Raw genomic sequence first — 15,410 nt, 5'->3', positions numbered from 1 at the left:
CCTGCCCAATCACAGTTCAAAGCAACAGAAAAGCAATTGCCTAACTCACAGTCACATTGGTTTTAGATGGACGGGTATGCTTTTTACTGATTTTCATTTGATACGGTTACTATAAGAGATAATAAAAAAACAAAGCAAAACACCCAGATAAGGAATAAAATCATAAGTTACAGAGTTAATACACATGATTCACTTAGTTATTTCAATGGGTGTTCTCTGAGAAGGGCTTAGCTGAATAGTAAGTTAAGTCTTCCAAACTCAGGGCCGTCTTACCCATAGATGCTAATGGTGTGGGGCGCCGGGGCGCCAGGTTTTGGAGGGTGCCAGGCGAGAGTCCGGGGAACACCGAACGAGCGCGCTGAGTGAGCGAGGGTGCATGTACTGCTAATGCTGAGCGTTGGCTCAGTTTTTTCCCTTTTAAACTGCAGGCGCCGAATTCTGCGGAGTGCCAGAAGGTGAAAAGGGAAGCGGGAGCGGTGCACAAACCCTCGCTCGCTCGGTGCAGGCCAGCTCGCTCGCCTAACGGGTTGAGGTGCGGGAACCCCTCCTGCTAGCCATCTTCATCTTCAAGCTGGGCATCAGGCACCATGGATCTCCACAGGGCTGGCTCCCCCGGCCCGCTCGCTGCCCTCACCGGCCTCCACCATGCAAGCGCTGCACCCGGAGCCTCCGCCTGCCGTGGCCACCGCAGCACGAAGCAGCCAGCTGAGCTGGGAGGTGCCTGCCGGAGAAGCTGCCCCCCACAACCATTGCCCTCCTCCTTCAGCCCCGCAAAGCTGGGTGCGTCACCGGCAGCGCCGTCCCGTCCCAAGAGGCTCGCTCCGCTGCTGCTGGTCTTCCCTCCCTAAAAAAATAGGTTGACAACTCTGGGAAACGGGGTGGGGTGGGGCGCTGCTGCAAGGATCTTTGCACCGCGGTGCCGGATATGCTTAAGACGGCCCTGCCCAAACTTTTTTAAAAAGCTCAAAAAAAGCACAGAAACAGAAGCCTCTAGTATTCTCACCCCACCCCAGCCCCTTCCGAAAAGATTCCTTGGTCTTATCACAGAATAGAAATTTGGCCTTCAGATGAACAAGAAATGAAACCAGTCTCTATGGGATTCCTGTGGCTTTGCTTGTCTCGGATGCCTCAAGGAAGGGTCTTGACTTGTGTAACTGAGTCGAGTCAGAGCTTCTCAGCCTTGCCTGCTGCACATGAACTAGCCACGATCAGCACCAAGGAAAGCAGCACCAAGCCAGCAACTCCCAGGCGGATGTTGATCTCCATGGATGTAGAAGTGTTTGCTGCAGAGTGAGACGGAGAAGAGTTACTACTCAATTGTTGGTTGTGATGAAGGCAGGGTGAGGAGGGAGATGGTCTCAAGGCTGCGGCCCTCAGCATACTTAGCCCCATTGAGTTCAGTGGGACTTACTTCTGATTTCTAAGAACATAAGAACAGCCTGCGGGATCTACCTGCCAATGGAAGCAGCCTTCTAATCTACTCCACTTGCCTCTTACTTCTGACTAGAGCCAGAGAGATGATACAAAGCATACTAAGTCTGCAAGCAGTGGACCAACTGACTGCTCCACTAATAAGATGGCAGGGATACATGTTGCGTTTCAGTTTTTTATGTCACTGCAGGAGCATCCAAAAGTGGTCAGTTTATGATTGGTCATTTGCTGGGTGTTCTGTTCAGAATTACTAGTCCATAATGTGGGCTTGAAATTTCATTGAACAATGGATTGGTTGGGTGGTCCTGGCTGAAGAGAGCAGAAGGTCAGGTTCAGCACTGCCTGGGGGTCAGTTGGGAGGCTCAGTAACTTGAACCAAAGTCAGTTCTCATAAAAAAAAAATATTTTTAAAAACAAGGCTTTGTTAAAAGCAAAAACTTCACATGATTATACAATTTAGGACTGCTCAGAAGCCAAGAAAATAACAAAACTATCTCATCTAGCTGGCTGACACAAAACACGCAAATGGTAGCAGGCTGAGCAGGAAGGCAAAATTCAATCTAAGGTCCGAACAGGCACTGATCATCCCTTCAGGATGAAAGCTCCCTCATACCAGCCCCACCCAGATTTAAGAGAGTGCTAATTATGGTGCTCACCCCCTCCATCCCAAAGGAATCAACACCTGTTCCCATCACAGGTCTTTGATTAGCATTCAGCACTGGCCTTGAGACCTTAATGAGGAACATCTGCATTTGAGCTCAACATTCCAGAATTTCTAACAACCTCCCATACGACCCACAAGCTAGCCTTAAAAGGGACTATTTCAACAAAGGAAGACCCATACAGCATATAATACGTATTGTAAAAAAAAGGATCAACAGCACACGTGCCATGTTCTGATGGAAATTTGACCAAAAAAATGCAGTAAGAGTTAGGCAAATCATATACAGTGGTACCTCAGGTTACAAACACCTCGGGTTACAAACACTTTGGCTTACAGACTCCGCTAACCTGGAGGTAGTACCTCGGGTTAAGAACTTTACCTCAGAATGAGAACAGAAATCAAGCGGGAGCGGTGCGGCGGCAGTGGGAGGCCCTATTAGGTAAAGAGGTAGCTCAGGTTAAGAACAGTTTCAGGTTAAGAACAGACCTCCCGAACAAATTAAGTTTGTAACCAGAGGTACCACTGTATAATATATGCAAGACATGCATTCCTATTTTGCACAACTAAGACTGCTATCCTAATCCTTGATCTCATGGATGGGTTTGGATCGAACAGACATCCCTGTTCACTGGCCTCCTCTGCAACCATGGAAAATGTTGTGGAAGCAAAACTTTTGTCAGAGGAGGTTCCTAAAGCAGGATGTTTTGAGGGTGGGGCAGAACTGAACCAACCATGAAGTCACTAAGAGGAAGCTGGATAATAAAGCTTCCCATAGATTGACCCCCAACCCCCTAAGATTGAAGATTAATGATGAGACAGTGGGGTGAAGTGGGGTGAGGAAAGATTGCAAAATGAATTATTGGAATCAACCCCAAAGAAAATAGCAGCAATAGTGTATTGCTGGTTTACATGCAAATCAACAACAAAAAGACACCACAAGCAGTAAACAACAAAAACATGGAACAAGCCTGAAAAATCTTAGAATAAAGGGATTTAAATGGTGGAATAACTTCATGGTGGTGCCGGCATTGTGTCATACACAGGGTCATACACAGGTGCAGGGTTTAGTGAGCAGGAAGAGTCTGGGGCAGAGGGCAGTTCAGAATTTGAGGCAGAAGAGGGAGTTGGAGAGGTGCGGGGCCAGGAGACAGAGAGGCAGGATGCTGTAGAAGTCAGGGAATCCATCATTTACAAATGTTGAAATGATACCCAACTGTGACGTGAAGAGATACCTCCTTTTAAAACTAAGGAATGGTGGAGCCAGCACATGTTTCCAATTTCATTTACAATTGCAGCAAATTAAAACCTGTATTGGTGCAATTTGCAAAAGATGCATACAAGGATTAAGACAGGATCTTCTTACCCGTTACTTTGATGTGTACTTCATCACTGTAGTTTGAGCATTCTTGAGTGTCCTTGAGCTTTAAGCAATAGCGACAGCGATAGATGCCCCCATCTGATTCTTTGGCATTGATAATGGGAAATAGAACTTCTCCCGATCCCATCTTCTTGCTTTCATAAGTATTTGAAGAATTTTTTATGTGTAGAGTAAACTCTGCTTCTTGCTGTTTTTCGGTCTTACAGTGGATGCTGGCATCTCCTTCCAGTGCAATCACCTCTCCTGGGCTCACTGAGATGGAAGGTTTGGGAGAAGCTTATCCAGGGGGAGAAAGAGAAAAAGAGGGATGCTTAATTCTTTGATCTTACACAATAGTCTGGCTTTGTAAAATGGGAAACATTTGCAGGCTATTGTGGAATATAGAAAACCACGTGCAACTCAGAGTGTGAATATCGATAGGCTGCATTTATGCCATTACTCAGGAGATTAGTTGGCAGAGAACACAGGTGGGATGAGACTCCTGTCAGGGAAGGCAAGCTGCACAGCAGAGATGCCCTGGGAGAGGGACAGAATAACTTCATGGTGGTGCCGGCATTGTGAAACTCACAAGCAAGGAAGTGGCAGCACCACTACAAAAAATCACACTAATGTGGAATGTATCATAGCTCAAATAGATGGTCAACTATCCCTTGAACAGATATATCCACCATGTGAATTTTTAACTATTGTGTTGGATCACTGTATTAACTTGTGAGTATTTTAACTGATGAATTGGTTTCTACTGGCACATGGTGTGTGTACTGCTGGCTTTGTGCTATTATTTATCACATATATATTGCATAAATAAATGTCAGGATTTACAATGTCCCTCTCACACCAAAGATGCGGCAAGCTGGCAGTTTAATTGCGCTTAGATTTATTAGTATTTACACAGTAGTATTTACACACGGGTGGCGCAGTGGGTTAAACCCCAGAGCCTAGGACTTGCCGATCAGAAGGTCGGCGGTTCGAATCCCCACTATGGGGTGAGCTCCCGTTGCTCGGTCCCTGCTCCTGCCAACCTACCAGTTCGAAAGCACGTCAAGTGCAAGTAGATAAATAGGTACTACTCTGGTGGGAAGGTAAACGACATTTCCGTGCGCTGCTCTGGTTGGCCAGAAGTGGCGTAGTCATGCTGGTCACCAGCTCCCTCAGCCAATAAAGCGAGATGAGCGCCGCAACCACAGAGTCATCCATGACTGGACCTAATGGTCAGGGGTCCTTTACCTTTACACAGCAGTTTCAGTCTGAGCTCACAGCTCAATCATCTGACAATGACGACTTTGAGCTCACTAAAGGGCGGGTTCTTCTCCAACAGGATATCCTCCATCTGCCACCCCTCCTCCTGTTGGACTGATGCCAAGCCTGGACCCTACTCCTTCATCGTGTCTGTGGGGACTCGGGGGCAATTTGCCCATCCCCCTCAGGAGCCATGTCTAAAGGCTGCAGTTCCTCAGAAGCTGCCTGTCTCACTCACGCTCTCTTGGAGATGTACAGCCAGGATTACAGGACAGGAGGGGCTTCCATCACTCTCAGTACGGGAAGGAAGGAAGCCTCTGTTTCCCCCAGAGACTTGTTGTCGAAGGTTGTAAATAAACAACAACTGGGTCTATATGTACAGATGTACTAGATGATAAGGCAATGTTACCATGAAAAGGAGGAGGGTGTTTGTGTTGTAATGTCTTATTCTCACATTGCATAATGTTGCGGGTTGCCTTTAATTACTTAATTGATGTATGAGTATGGGAACTATTTAAATGTCTCCTCCCTCTCTCCATTCTCTCTGCTCCTCTGCTGAAGAAGATGGATGTGAGAGTCGTCTTATTGTTTTGTTATTTGCTTTATAAATAAAACCTTTGCTGTTACTATTCCAATCACAGTTGCTTCTGCTGCATTCTGCTGTGAAGGACTGAGTTTACTATCTGCAAACGGGCATTTAATGCTCACAAGCCCAGTGTTGTTCAATATCTTTATAAAGACTCATGGACTGTCTGGATGCAGAGGAGAGGTGGGGGGCACCAGCACTCCCCAAGGGAGCCCCCATGGGAAGATGGCTCAGAGCCAGGGGACTGGTGGTGGGACAAGGAGGAGTGGTCAGAGGGAGGAAGAGCCGACTGTGAGGAGGAAGGGTCACACACAGGTGACAGGGTTTAGTGAGCAGGAAGAGTCTGGGGCAGAGGACAGTTCAGAATTAGAGGCAGAAGAGGGAGTTGGAGAGGTGCAGGGCCAGGAGACAGAGAGGCAGGATGCTGTAGAAGTCAGGGAATCCATCATTTACAAATGTTGAAATGATACCCAACTGTGACGTGAAGAGGGAGAGATACCTCCTTTTAAAACTAAGGAATGGTGGAGCCAGCACACGTTTCCAATCTCATTTAAAATTGCAGCAAATTAAAACCTGTATTGGTGCAATTTGCAAAAGATGCATACAAGGATTAAGACAGGATCTTCTTACACAATAGTCTGGCTTTGTAAAATGCTATTGGGAAAATAGAAAACCATATGCGATTCGGAGTGTGAATATTGATAGGATGCATTTACAATGGTACCTCGGGTTACATACGCTTCAGGTTACAGACTCCGCTAACCCAGAAATATTACCTCAGGTTAAGAACTTTACTTCAGGATGAGAACAGAAATTGTGCAGCAGTGGCGCGGCATCAGCGGGAGGCCCCATTAGCTAAAGTGGTGCTTCAGGTTAAGAACAGTTTCAGGTTAAGAATGGCCCTCCGGAACAAATTAAGTACTTAACCTGAGGTACCACTGTATGCCATTACTCAGGAGATTAGTTGGCTGAGAACACAGGTGAGATGTGACCCTCGTCAGAGAAGGCAAGCTGCACAGCAGAGATGCCCTGGGAGAGGGGCAGAACCTATTGGGGAGGATTGCTGTGGACCCTCCATTGTAGGCTTCAGGGTGTATAGTAACGTCCATTGCCTTGGCCGTTGACTAGGACCTGGGTGTGTGACAAATGGAGCGCAGAGTAGGGGATTATAGAGTGTGCTACACAATCTGCATCCCATTACGACTTTGGTTACAGAGAATGCATTTTAATCTGGAACAAAATACTAATGATTAAATAGAAAAGGAGATAAATAATCCCTTTTGATAGGTACATATTTTGATCAGTTCAGTTATATAGTTCAATCAGTGCACTTTCCCCCCATTTGATTGGCAGATGGAATAAACCCAACACCCATTTTAGCGTCATTTGTAAAACTGTCACACAGAGACTAAGCCAAGCCCTCACCTGTTACGTTGATGTAAAGTCTGTCACTTAGATGCGAGCATATGCGATTGAGGCAATACCTACACTGATAAATTCCTCCATGTTCTAGTTTGGCCTCAGAAATGAAAAAATCCACTGTATAAGCCGAAGATTTCTCAGATCGCACATACTTTGCAGGTTCTCCCTTATAGAGATCAAAGGTGGCTCCATAATCTCGATTCCCACATTGGATGTAGAAATTCCCTCCAAGGGCGACATTAGGACTGGGAATCACTGAAATTGAGGGCTCCGTATATAGTCCTGATCACGAAAGAGAATGAGAAGGTGGTTTGAAGGTGAAACACTTGCAACAGCCTCCTTCTGTCAAATAGGAGGCTTTCACCTGCAGCTGGAGAATCAAATAGAGTGAGTTTGTACCAAAATTCAAACGACAATGCTGGATGACTCTGCTTTGACATTATCCAACAGAGCAGGGGTTATCCAGCTGTGGTCCCTGAGCAGCTGGCTGCCCATGAGCTTCATTTAGGGGGACTGTGGTCCATCTGAGAAAAAAACACACACCTACAAATCTTGCGACATCTGGCTCAGTGTATTACAACAGCTACAACAGGCATAAAATGAATTAAGTCATCCTCCAAGACTCTCACCAATTTTCATCTGATCCATGGCCAGAGGAGGGGAGTTTGGGATCTGCTACAATGCAGCCCATATCCATAGGTTTGTGTAAATTTCTGGTCAGCAAGGTTTTTTGTTTTAAAAAGCAGCTCTATCATCACTCAGAGATGCAGTAGTTTGAGGAAGAGTCAAAAGAGAACAGAGTCCAAAAGGTAGCAAGTACCTTCCTTGGAAATGTGGGGTGTAGACATAGAGCAGTCAAGTCCAACATTCCTTGTTTCCTAGAATGGACACACAGAGGAAGGTGGCTCCAAAAAGGGAGGACTTCCTGCAATACCTGTTGGGAGCCACCTCCCTCTGAGTGTGACCAGGTAGATAGGTGTGACCCAAGAGAAACCAAATAAAAGGGCTGGACACACAGCCATCTTCCTCTTTTGAATCTCTCTTTTGGATCTCTTTTGACCTACTATTGATCCTGCTGTTCATATGCAGCCTCATCCATAACAAAGGATGTAGGCCACATGTTGTATGTCTGAAACTGCACTTCTCCTGTCTACATTTTCCTGCAAATGAAACCGAAGGTCTTTGATAAACATTCAGCACTGGCCTTGAGACCTTAATGAGGAACATCTGCATTTGAGCTCAACATTCCAGAATTTCTAACAACCTCCCATACAACCCACAAGCTAGCCTTAAAAGGGACTATATCAACAAAACTTTTGCCAGAGAAGTTTCCTAAAATGGGCTGTTTTGAGGGTGGGGCAGAACTGAACCAACCATGCAGTCACTAAGAGGAAGCTGGACACTAAAGCTTCCCATAGATTAACCCCCAACCCCCTAAGATTGAAGATTAATGATGAGACAGTGGGGTGAAGTGGGGTGGGGAAAGATTGCAAAATGAATTATTGGAATACAGGATATATCTTCATTGAGGCTGGCAATTGGAGTTTGAATGATACCAGGTTTATCTGCTCTACCACTTCAAAGGGCCGCAACCGCCTCGCCTCGAACTTCCTGCACCTCCCCTTCGTTGGCAAGTCCTTTGTCGACAACCATACCTTATCCCCAACTTTGATCTCCTCCCCCTGTTGTCTAAGCTCATCAGCGCTTTTCTTGTACGCAGTCTCAGCATTGTCCAGTTTTTCCCTCAGTAGTTCTTGTAACACCTGCATCTCCCCTATGGGCTGCTCTGCTGCTGACGTATGATTCCCAGCATCTTTACCAAACCACAGTTCTCTGGATTCTTTTGAATGAGTCATGTGCTTTAAATGGTGTGTATGCCATCCATCTCTCTCTCTCTCTCTCTCTCTCTCTCTCTCTCTCTCTCTCTCACACACACACACACACACACACACACACACACACAACACACATACACACTGAATTTCCTTTACACTGGGAATATATGTGCAGATGACGCAATCCCGTGAGCACAGCAAATTGGTTGGGGTAACTGCTGCCATGCCAGAAAGGAGAGCACCAGTTTTGAAGTTGGAATGATCCACGTGACTGGTCCCAGCATCATGGTTGATTAAATCACATGTATTTTCCAACAGGATGCAGGGCCAGCCCAAGCTATTTTTCTGCCTGAGGTGAGGGACAAGGGGGTGCCATTCCTCCCTCCCACTCCATGTACTAAAACTCACCAGCTTCTCTAGGTTATGCAGAGCTTGCACTGTGGGAGGTGGTATGGCACCCAACTCTGTCCTCTAGCACTTCTCTTCCACTGCATCTTCTGTCTCAGGCAGGGCAGCTGATTTACTCTGCCTAACAGTAGGGCTGGCCCTGGATTCTGTGGGGAAGCAGTTCTTTCATACGGGCATATGTCTATGAAAAGGTCATCCACCTGACCTTTCAGCTTCCTCCTTAAGTTCTACAAGTTACCACTCCAGCACCCTACCTCTCATCTGTCTTATTCAAGAATGTACGTCAAAATGCTAGCACGTCAAAATGCAAGTAGATAAATAGGTACTGCTCCAGCGGGAAGGTATACAGCATCTCCATGCGTTGCTCTGGTTCGCCAGAAGCGGCTTAGTCATGCTGGCCACATGACCCAGAAGCTGTACGCCGGCCAATAAAGCAAGATGAGTGCCACAACCCCAGAGTCGGTCATGACTGGACCTAATGGTCAGGGGTCCCTTTACCTTTACTTTAAGTGAATATTGAGATGGGCTTCCTGCTATCTCCATGTACCTCCATCTCCCATGCACCTCACCTTGGATGCAATCATCTTCGTTTCTGATCTAGCCTCTAGTAACCGGTTGCTGATGTAAACCCAAACACCCAGTTCCTCCATTCCTTGTAATGTGGCTCAAGGTTGCCTAGGGAGGTATTTGGCTTTGACAGCCATAATCCCTAGAGCTCATGCACAGAGATTGAGAGTTAGAAGAAAGGTGGGAGAAAGATCTATGGACGCTCCTTACCTGTCACAACCAGTTCCATGGGGTCACTTGACTCTGACCAACGAAAGGGGAATCCTATGCGGTGATATCGGCAGGTGTAGCTCCCTCCATCCTCCAACCTCACTTCAGAGAAAAAGAACTTGGTTGCATTTCTGTTCCCTTCTGCCTCCTGTGATGCTATCAGGTTGTTTGATTTGAACAAGGAGAAGGTCACATAACTCTCTGCCCCCTGACACTCAATGCTGACATTCATCCCAGTAGAAATCTGCTGTGTTGGTGTCAGAGTGATAGAAGGTTTAGAAAGCCAGGGATCTAGTGTTAGGAAAAATAAAAGATAAAAACAGCAGAAAAAGGACTGAGACATGTTGCTTGTGATGCATTTAATGCATCCTGCTAATTTGCATCAGATCAAAAGACCTGTTTGCTATGCACAAAATCACCTTCAATTGACATGTATTGGATATAATGTGCAGGCACACTGTGCAAAGAGAGTAGCATCCAAATACTTTATCTTCCAAATTATTTCAGCTTCATCTCTCTCCTCCCATCTTTTTACCCCTTAATGGTGCAAAGACATGTTTGAAAGTATGGGCAAGGTGAATCACAATCTCTGAAGCTAGAGGGCAGGAAGGGAGGCTGAACCATATGCTAGTTCCCTGAATATTACCCCTCCCCATCAAAACCAGAAGCTGGGGAACTAATAATGCAGAGTGCATAAGGAAATGTGCTTTATACTGAGTCAAACCATTCGTCTTCACCAGAGGCCTGAGCCAATATGTGCCAATGCCATATAATTGGCCAAAAAAAATTCTGCTTCATTTTCAGGTGATGGAATGAAGGAAAGGCAGATGAGAAATTTGATTTAACAGAGACTTAAAGGCAGATCTACCTAATGTGCAGCTTCCAAAATAATGCATTGCCACCATAACAAAAATATGTTAACTTGGATTATGGACTATGCACCTGAGTGCCTCTGCTTTTCAAAATAGAAAATGGTATATAAACATACATTTTCCCAACAGTATATTAAGATATATTAAGAGATGTAGTTAGCTAATTCATCATTATTTTTTCAACTATATCCCAAGACACTCAAGCCAGCATAATGGTTATTTACCTCATTTTGTCCTCACAACAAGAGTGTGCTTGAATCTCATCCAGTGATTTTCACACCTGAATAGGGATTTGAGCCAAGTCCTAGCCAGAACCATCAACTGCTTCATCACGCTGGCAATGGACTCTCTGACAGAGACTTTCAACTTTTGGTGACAGATGGGTAGCCGTGTTGGTCTGCCATAGTCAAAACAAAAAAAAAAATCCTTCCAGTAGCACCTTAAAGACCAGGTGCTACTGGAAGGATTTTTTTTTTGTTTTAACTTTTGGTGAAACTACGGTTCCCAAACTACATGGAGGAAGCCATGACTGCTAAAGTGGTATAAGAGTCTTTGGTGTGGATGCGACCCAAGACAGAATCTCACCTGTGATGTTGATGTACACTCTGTCACTGTAGTTTGAGCATCGCTGATTGAAGTCCAAGTCTGATTGGAAGCAATAGGTACAAAAGTAGATCCCCCCATCAGTTCGTTTAGCATTGAGAATGGGAAATAAAATACTTCCTGGTTCCATCTTCTGGATCTCACAGTTACCCCAAGAATCTTCTCTCAGCAGAGTGAATTCTGCCATTGGCTTCTCTTCACTCGTACAGTGGATGCTTGCATTTCCCCCCAGGGCAATAATTTCATGCGCACTCACTGAAATGGAAGGTTTGGGATAGAAATGCTCTGAATGGGAAAGAGAAGAAGAGGGGTGTTTAAGGGCTGGTGCAACTCCAACATTCAGCAGAAGGCAGAACGACAATCTTATAGGAATGTGATATAGAAAGAGAATGAGAGAGAAGATGCATCATTTCCTTCTGGTTGAAGATGCAATAAATTTGACCTGCACTTTAGTATCATTTGTGAAACTGGCACACCAAGACAGAGCTGAGCCCTCACCTGTTATGTTGACGTAAACTCTGTTGCTGGAACCTGAGCATTTTTGAACTTGGTCTTGAATGAAGCAATATGAACACCAGTAGATCCCTCCATCTGTTTGCTTGGCATTAGGAATAAGAAATGCAGGATTTAATAAAACAGTCCTAGAAAACAAATGCCCCGGAGTCCCTTCCTTGAAGAGATAGAAAGTTGCTTGTTCACGGTATTCAATTCTACGATATTCATTTCTACAGTGGATGTAGAATCGTGTCCCTGGGACGACGAGAGGACTGGGCCTCACAAAGATGGCAGGCTTTGGAGAAAGGTCCCCTTGAAAAGAGAGAGAACTGATATTCAGAAGGTGGAACATCTGCAACTGTGTCACTCTGTAAAATAGGAAACTTGCTCTTGGAATATCTGTTCACCTGGGACAGAGAAGATGAGTGGCAATGCCATGTGCAACGGCCTGACTCTTGTCGCATTTGGCAAGAAGGGAGGGGGCCTTCTGGCAGGAACAGAAGTGGGGGGCGTGCAAGGAGTGGCACATTCCCATTTTGCCTCAAATGGTGACACAGGATGGCCCCCTCCTGTCTTTCTGCAACACCCATGTGCTCCATGGGGTTGTCTGTAGAGACATTCCCACCTAGACATATGCAACCAGTCGCAATCACGCAGAGTCCTTACATGTGTGTCCACACAGTGGATTCTGTGCAGACGACCACATGTAGCATGTGATTGTTGCCTGAAGGAGTGGGGACATTAGGGTTAGGGCTTAAAACGAGAAACTGCTTTGCTTTCAACATAACTACCGGTATGCCCTGCACATGAATAGGTCTAAGGACAGAGCAAAACTCTCACCTGTTATGTTGACATAAACATTATCGCTGAAATCTGAGCATTTATATTCATTAAAGCAATATTTGCACTTGTAGAACCCGCCATTGGGTTCTACATGTTTGGCATTAGAAAGGGGGAAATCTGTATAACGTGAGGCAGTCTTAGAATCCACAGCTGCTGAACTCCCTTCCTTGACAAGAAAGAAGGTTGCTTCTGAGTTATTTTCAGTCTCACAGTGGATATAGAAATCTTCACCTAGGATGACCTGAGGACTTGGTCTCACTGAGATGGAAGGCTTTTGATAAAGCTGTCCTGGGAATGAAAGATAACAGGAGTCAGATTTGGAAGTCAGAGCAGTAGCAATGGGAGACTTGTAGACTTGTATCAGGGTACAAAAATCCACAAAAGTGTGGCACGTGTATTAATCTGTGACATTTTCCAATTGACAAATAACCTAAGGTCCTTTATGTCGCTCGGTTGCTCACTCTCCTGCTTAAGCCAAGACACAGGAGACAGGAAGGACAGCGCCAGTTGCGATTCATGCAGCCGGGAGGCAATGAAAGAGAAGGTTCTCCCTTAGTATCTGGTGAAGTTTACAGTGGGAGGGGCAGGACTAAGGATCCCTGTGTCTAAACAGCCCTTGCACCCAAGAGAAATAAACTGAAGTGGATAACTGGGAGGACGGTTTCCTTGACAGGTTGTCTAGAGACAAATAAATATGAGCAGTTCAACTTTTCTAGAAAAAGAGGTAGCGGAAATCACCATGAAAGCCTCCCTTGTTCTCTGATGATGGCAACTGCCCCCACCGAAAAGATGCCGGAACTGAGTTCCGACTGGAAAAAAGCCTTGAATATGAGACAGAGAAAGTCTACCATGAGAAAAGTAGTCCTGGTTGGAGGAGTCTACGGCATTTAGTTCCCATTCTTCTCACCCCCTATTTTTTACCACCATTCTCACGGCTGACTGACACTCACCTCTGGAGATCTGCCACTGCCTGGTCAGCCAACACCCTGGAATGGAGAGGATCCATTTAGAGTCCAGATATGGGAGCAACAGAAATGGAAGCCGGGCCTCCAATCTCCCAGGCCTGCTCTTGCAAACACTCTGTGTGAGATTTTGACCAACTTCGGCCCATCTGAAGCTGATACAGGCTCGTCTTATCTTGAGCCTAAGCAGAGTAGTCCACACAGCAGAAGGATAAGCAGGTAAATGTGCTACATTGCCAATTTTATTTTATTTACACTCTATGCTGAGAGAATACTAACATCTGCCGGGAGCAGAGAAGCAACTGTCTCTCTAACAAAGAAACCGAGAGAACAGTGAAAAAACAGGAAAGTAGTGTACGTCACATGGAGTCTCCCATTTCCCGTGGGAATCCAACAGTAACTTGGACTGTGGAATGCAAAACAATGTCTTGTGACTGCAGTTGCTGCTCAGTGAGGGAAATAGAAACCAACACTCTGACCCCACCGCCCTCCAAGGAGTGAGACCAACCTAGAAAGAGGATGCTGGAAGGGAATTTCATGGCTTGGCTTCTGTAGCCAGATGTTTGTTCCGTTCGCTCCTAATTCTGCTGTCTCCCGAGTGAAGATCTCAGCTGGAGGCTGTTGCTGCTGAAACCCAGCAATGTTCTGTGATGCAGCTCTTCCGCAGAAGAAATGACTCCTCTCTGATCGGCCAATGCTGTTGTCCTTCTTCCGTCCCCACAGCTGCCTGATCAACCACATCCCTTATTAGTTTGCATCTATCTGGTGGTTGCTAAACCAGAGGAAGTGGAGGGCTGAGTGTTTGACGTGGAACACAACTCCTATTTTTAATTTTTCTAGTTCTCAGAAAGAGAGAGCATCTCAGTAGTATTGTTGGGGCAAAAGAAATCTAGTATGCCCAGTTGTAAAAAGGTAAAGGTAAAGGTACCCCTGCCCGTACGGGCCAGTCGTGTCTGACTCTAGGGTTGTGCGCTCATCTCACTCAAGAGGCCGGGGGCCAGCGCTGTCCGGAGACACTTCCGGGTCACGTGGCCAGCGTGACATTGCTGCTCTGGGGAGCCAGAGCCGCACGCGGAAACGCCATTTACCTTCCCGCTAGAAAGCGGTCCCTATTTATCTACTTGCACCCGGGGGTGCTTTCGAACTGCTAGGTTGGCAGGCGCTGGGACCGAGCAAGGGGAGCGCACCCTGCCACGGGGATTCGAACCGCCGACCTTTCGATCGGCAAGCCCTAGGTGCTGAGGCTTTTACCCACAGCGCCACCCGCGTCCTATGCCCAGTTGTACATTCATGGCAAATTCAAGCTCTGGTCACTTACTGCCTCCTCCCCAAAGATATTGTGCCTATGCTGTCACTTTGGACCCTGTTGATCAAAAAAGCACATTTAAGGAACAATTAGGAGACTTGGTGGTGTGTCCCTCTGTATAGACTCACAGATACATAGTGAGTTGTACATTTAAGCTCCAAAGAGGCATTGGGACTGCAGTCATGATGGCCCCCCACTGCAGAGGAACGACCAGCTCTCAAATACTTATTTCTGTCTTACTCTGATGCTGTCCTAGGCCCAGCTCTGACATTCATGGTTTTCTTCTATATAAAAGAACCGCAGCAAGCCACAGGCTCATGTGCCTCCTCCAGTGTGGTGTAGTGGTTAAGAGCCGTAGTCTTGCAATCTGGGGAACTGGGTTCGTGTCTCCGCTCCTCCACATGCAGCTGCTGGGTGACCTTGGGCCAGTCACACTTCTTTGAAGTCTCTCAGCCCCACTCACCTCACAGAGTGTTTGTTGTGGGGGAGGAAGGGAAAGGAGATAGTTAGCCACTTTGAGACTCTTTTGGGTAGTGATAAAGCGGGATATCAAATCCAAACTCTTCTTCTTTTGTCAGGTAGGATATTA

General features: G+C 46.2%; 1 protein-coding gene across 4 annotated transcripts; it reads right to left on the bottom strand.

Annotated features, from left to right (window-relative positions):
* Positions 1-56: 56 nt before the first annotated feature.
* LOC144325082 (immunoglobulin superfamily member 1-like) lies at positions 57-14,416 on the bottom strand. Of its 4 annotated transcripts, none has more exons than XM_077917083.1 (9): positions 14,024-14,416; positions 13,504-13,539; positions 12,551-12,841; positions 11,714-12,022; positions 11,198-11,500; positions 9,741-10,031; positions 6,724-7,002; positions 3,459-3,749; positions 57-1,283 (listed from the first exon to the last, which is right to left on the bottom strand). In XM_077917083.1, exons 1-9 carry the CDS (start codon positions 14,052-14,054, stop codon positions 1,165-1,167), a joined length of 1,950 nt encoding a protein of 649 aa, XP_077773209.1. In that variant the 5' UTR covers positions 14,055-14,416; the 3' UTR covers positions 57-1,164. The 4 variants fall into 4 exon arrangements, with proteins under 4 accessions (XP_077773209.1, XP_077773211.1, XP_077773212.1 ...); XM_077917085.1 differs by lacking the exon at positions 3,459-3,749 and adding an exon at positions 2,475-2,527; XM_077917086.1 differs by lacking the exon at positions 3,459-3,749.
* Between the last annotated feature and the right edge of the window lie 994 nt (positions 14,417-15,410).

This window comes from Podarcis muralis, chromosome 13 (genome assembly GCF_964188315.1).
Source record: "Podarcis muralis chromosome 13, rPodMur119.hap1.1, whole genome shotgun sequence".
NCBI classification, from domain to species: Eukaryota; Metazoa; Chordata; class Lepidosauria; order Squamata; family Lacertidae; genus Podarcis; species Podarcis muralis.
The sequence above is the reverse complement of the archived record's forward strand: the minus strand, read 5'-3'. Positions and strand labels throughout refer to the sequence as shown.

What these genes read in the sequence shown, in the direction of transcription:
- LOC144325082 (XM_077917083.1), bottom strand. Translation starts at nt 14,054, where the DNA reads ATGAAATTCCCTTCCAGCATCCTCTTTCTAG. An exon ending in ACTTTACATCAACGTAACAG is followed by an intron (nt 3,750 to 6,723) that starts GTGAGGGCTTGG and finishes CCCCTGGATAAG; the next exon opens with CTTCTCCCAAACCTTCCATC. An exon ending in AGTACACATCAAAGTAACGG is followed by an intron (nt 1,284 to 3,458) that starts GTAAGAAGATCC and finishes CTCACTCTGCAG; the next exon opens with CAAACACTTCTACATCCATG.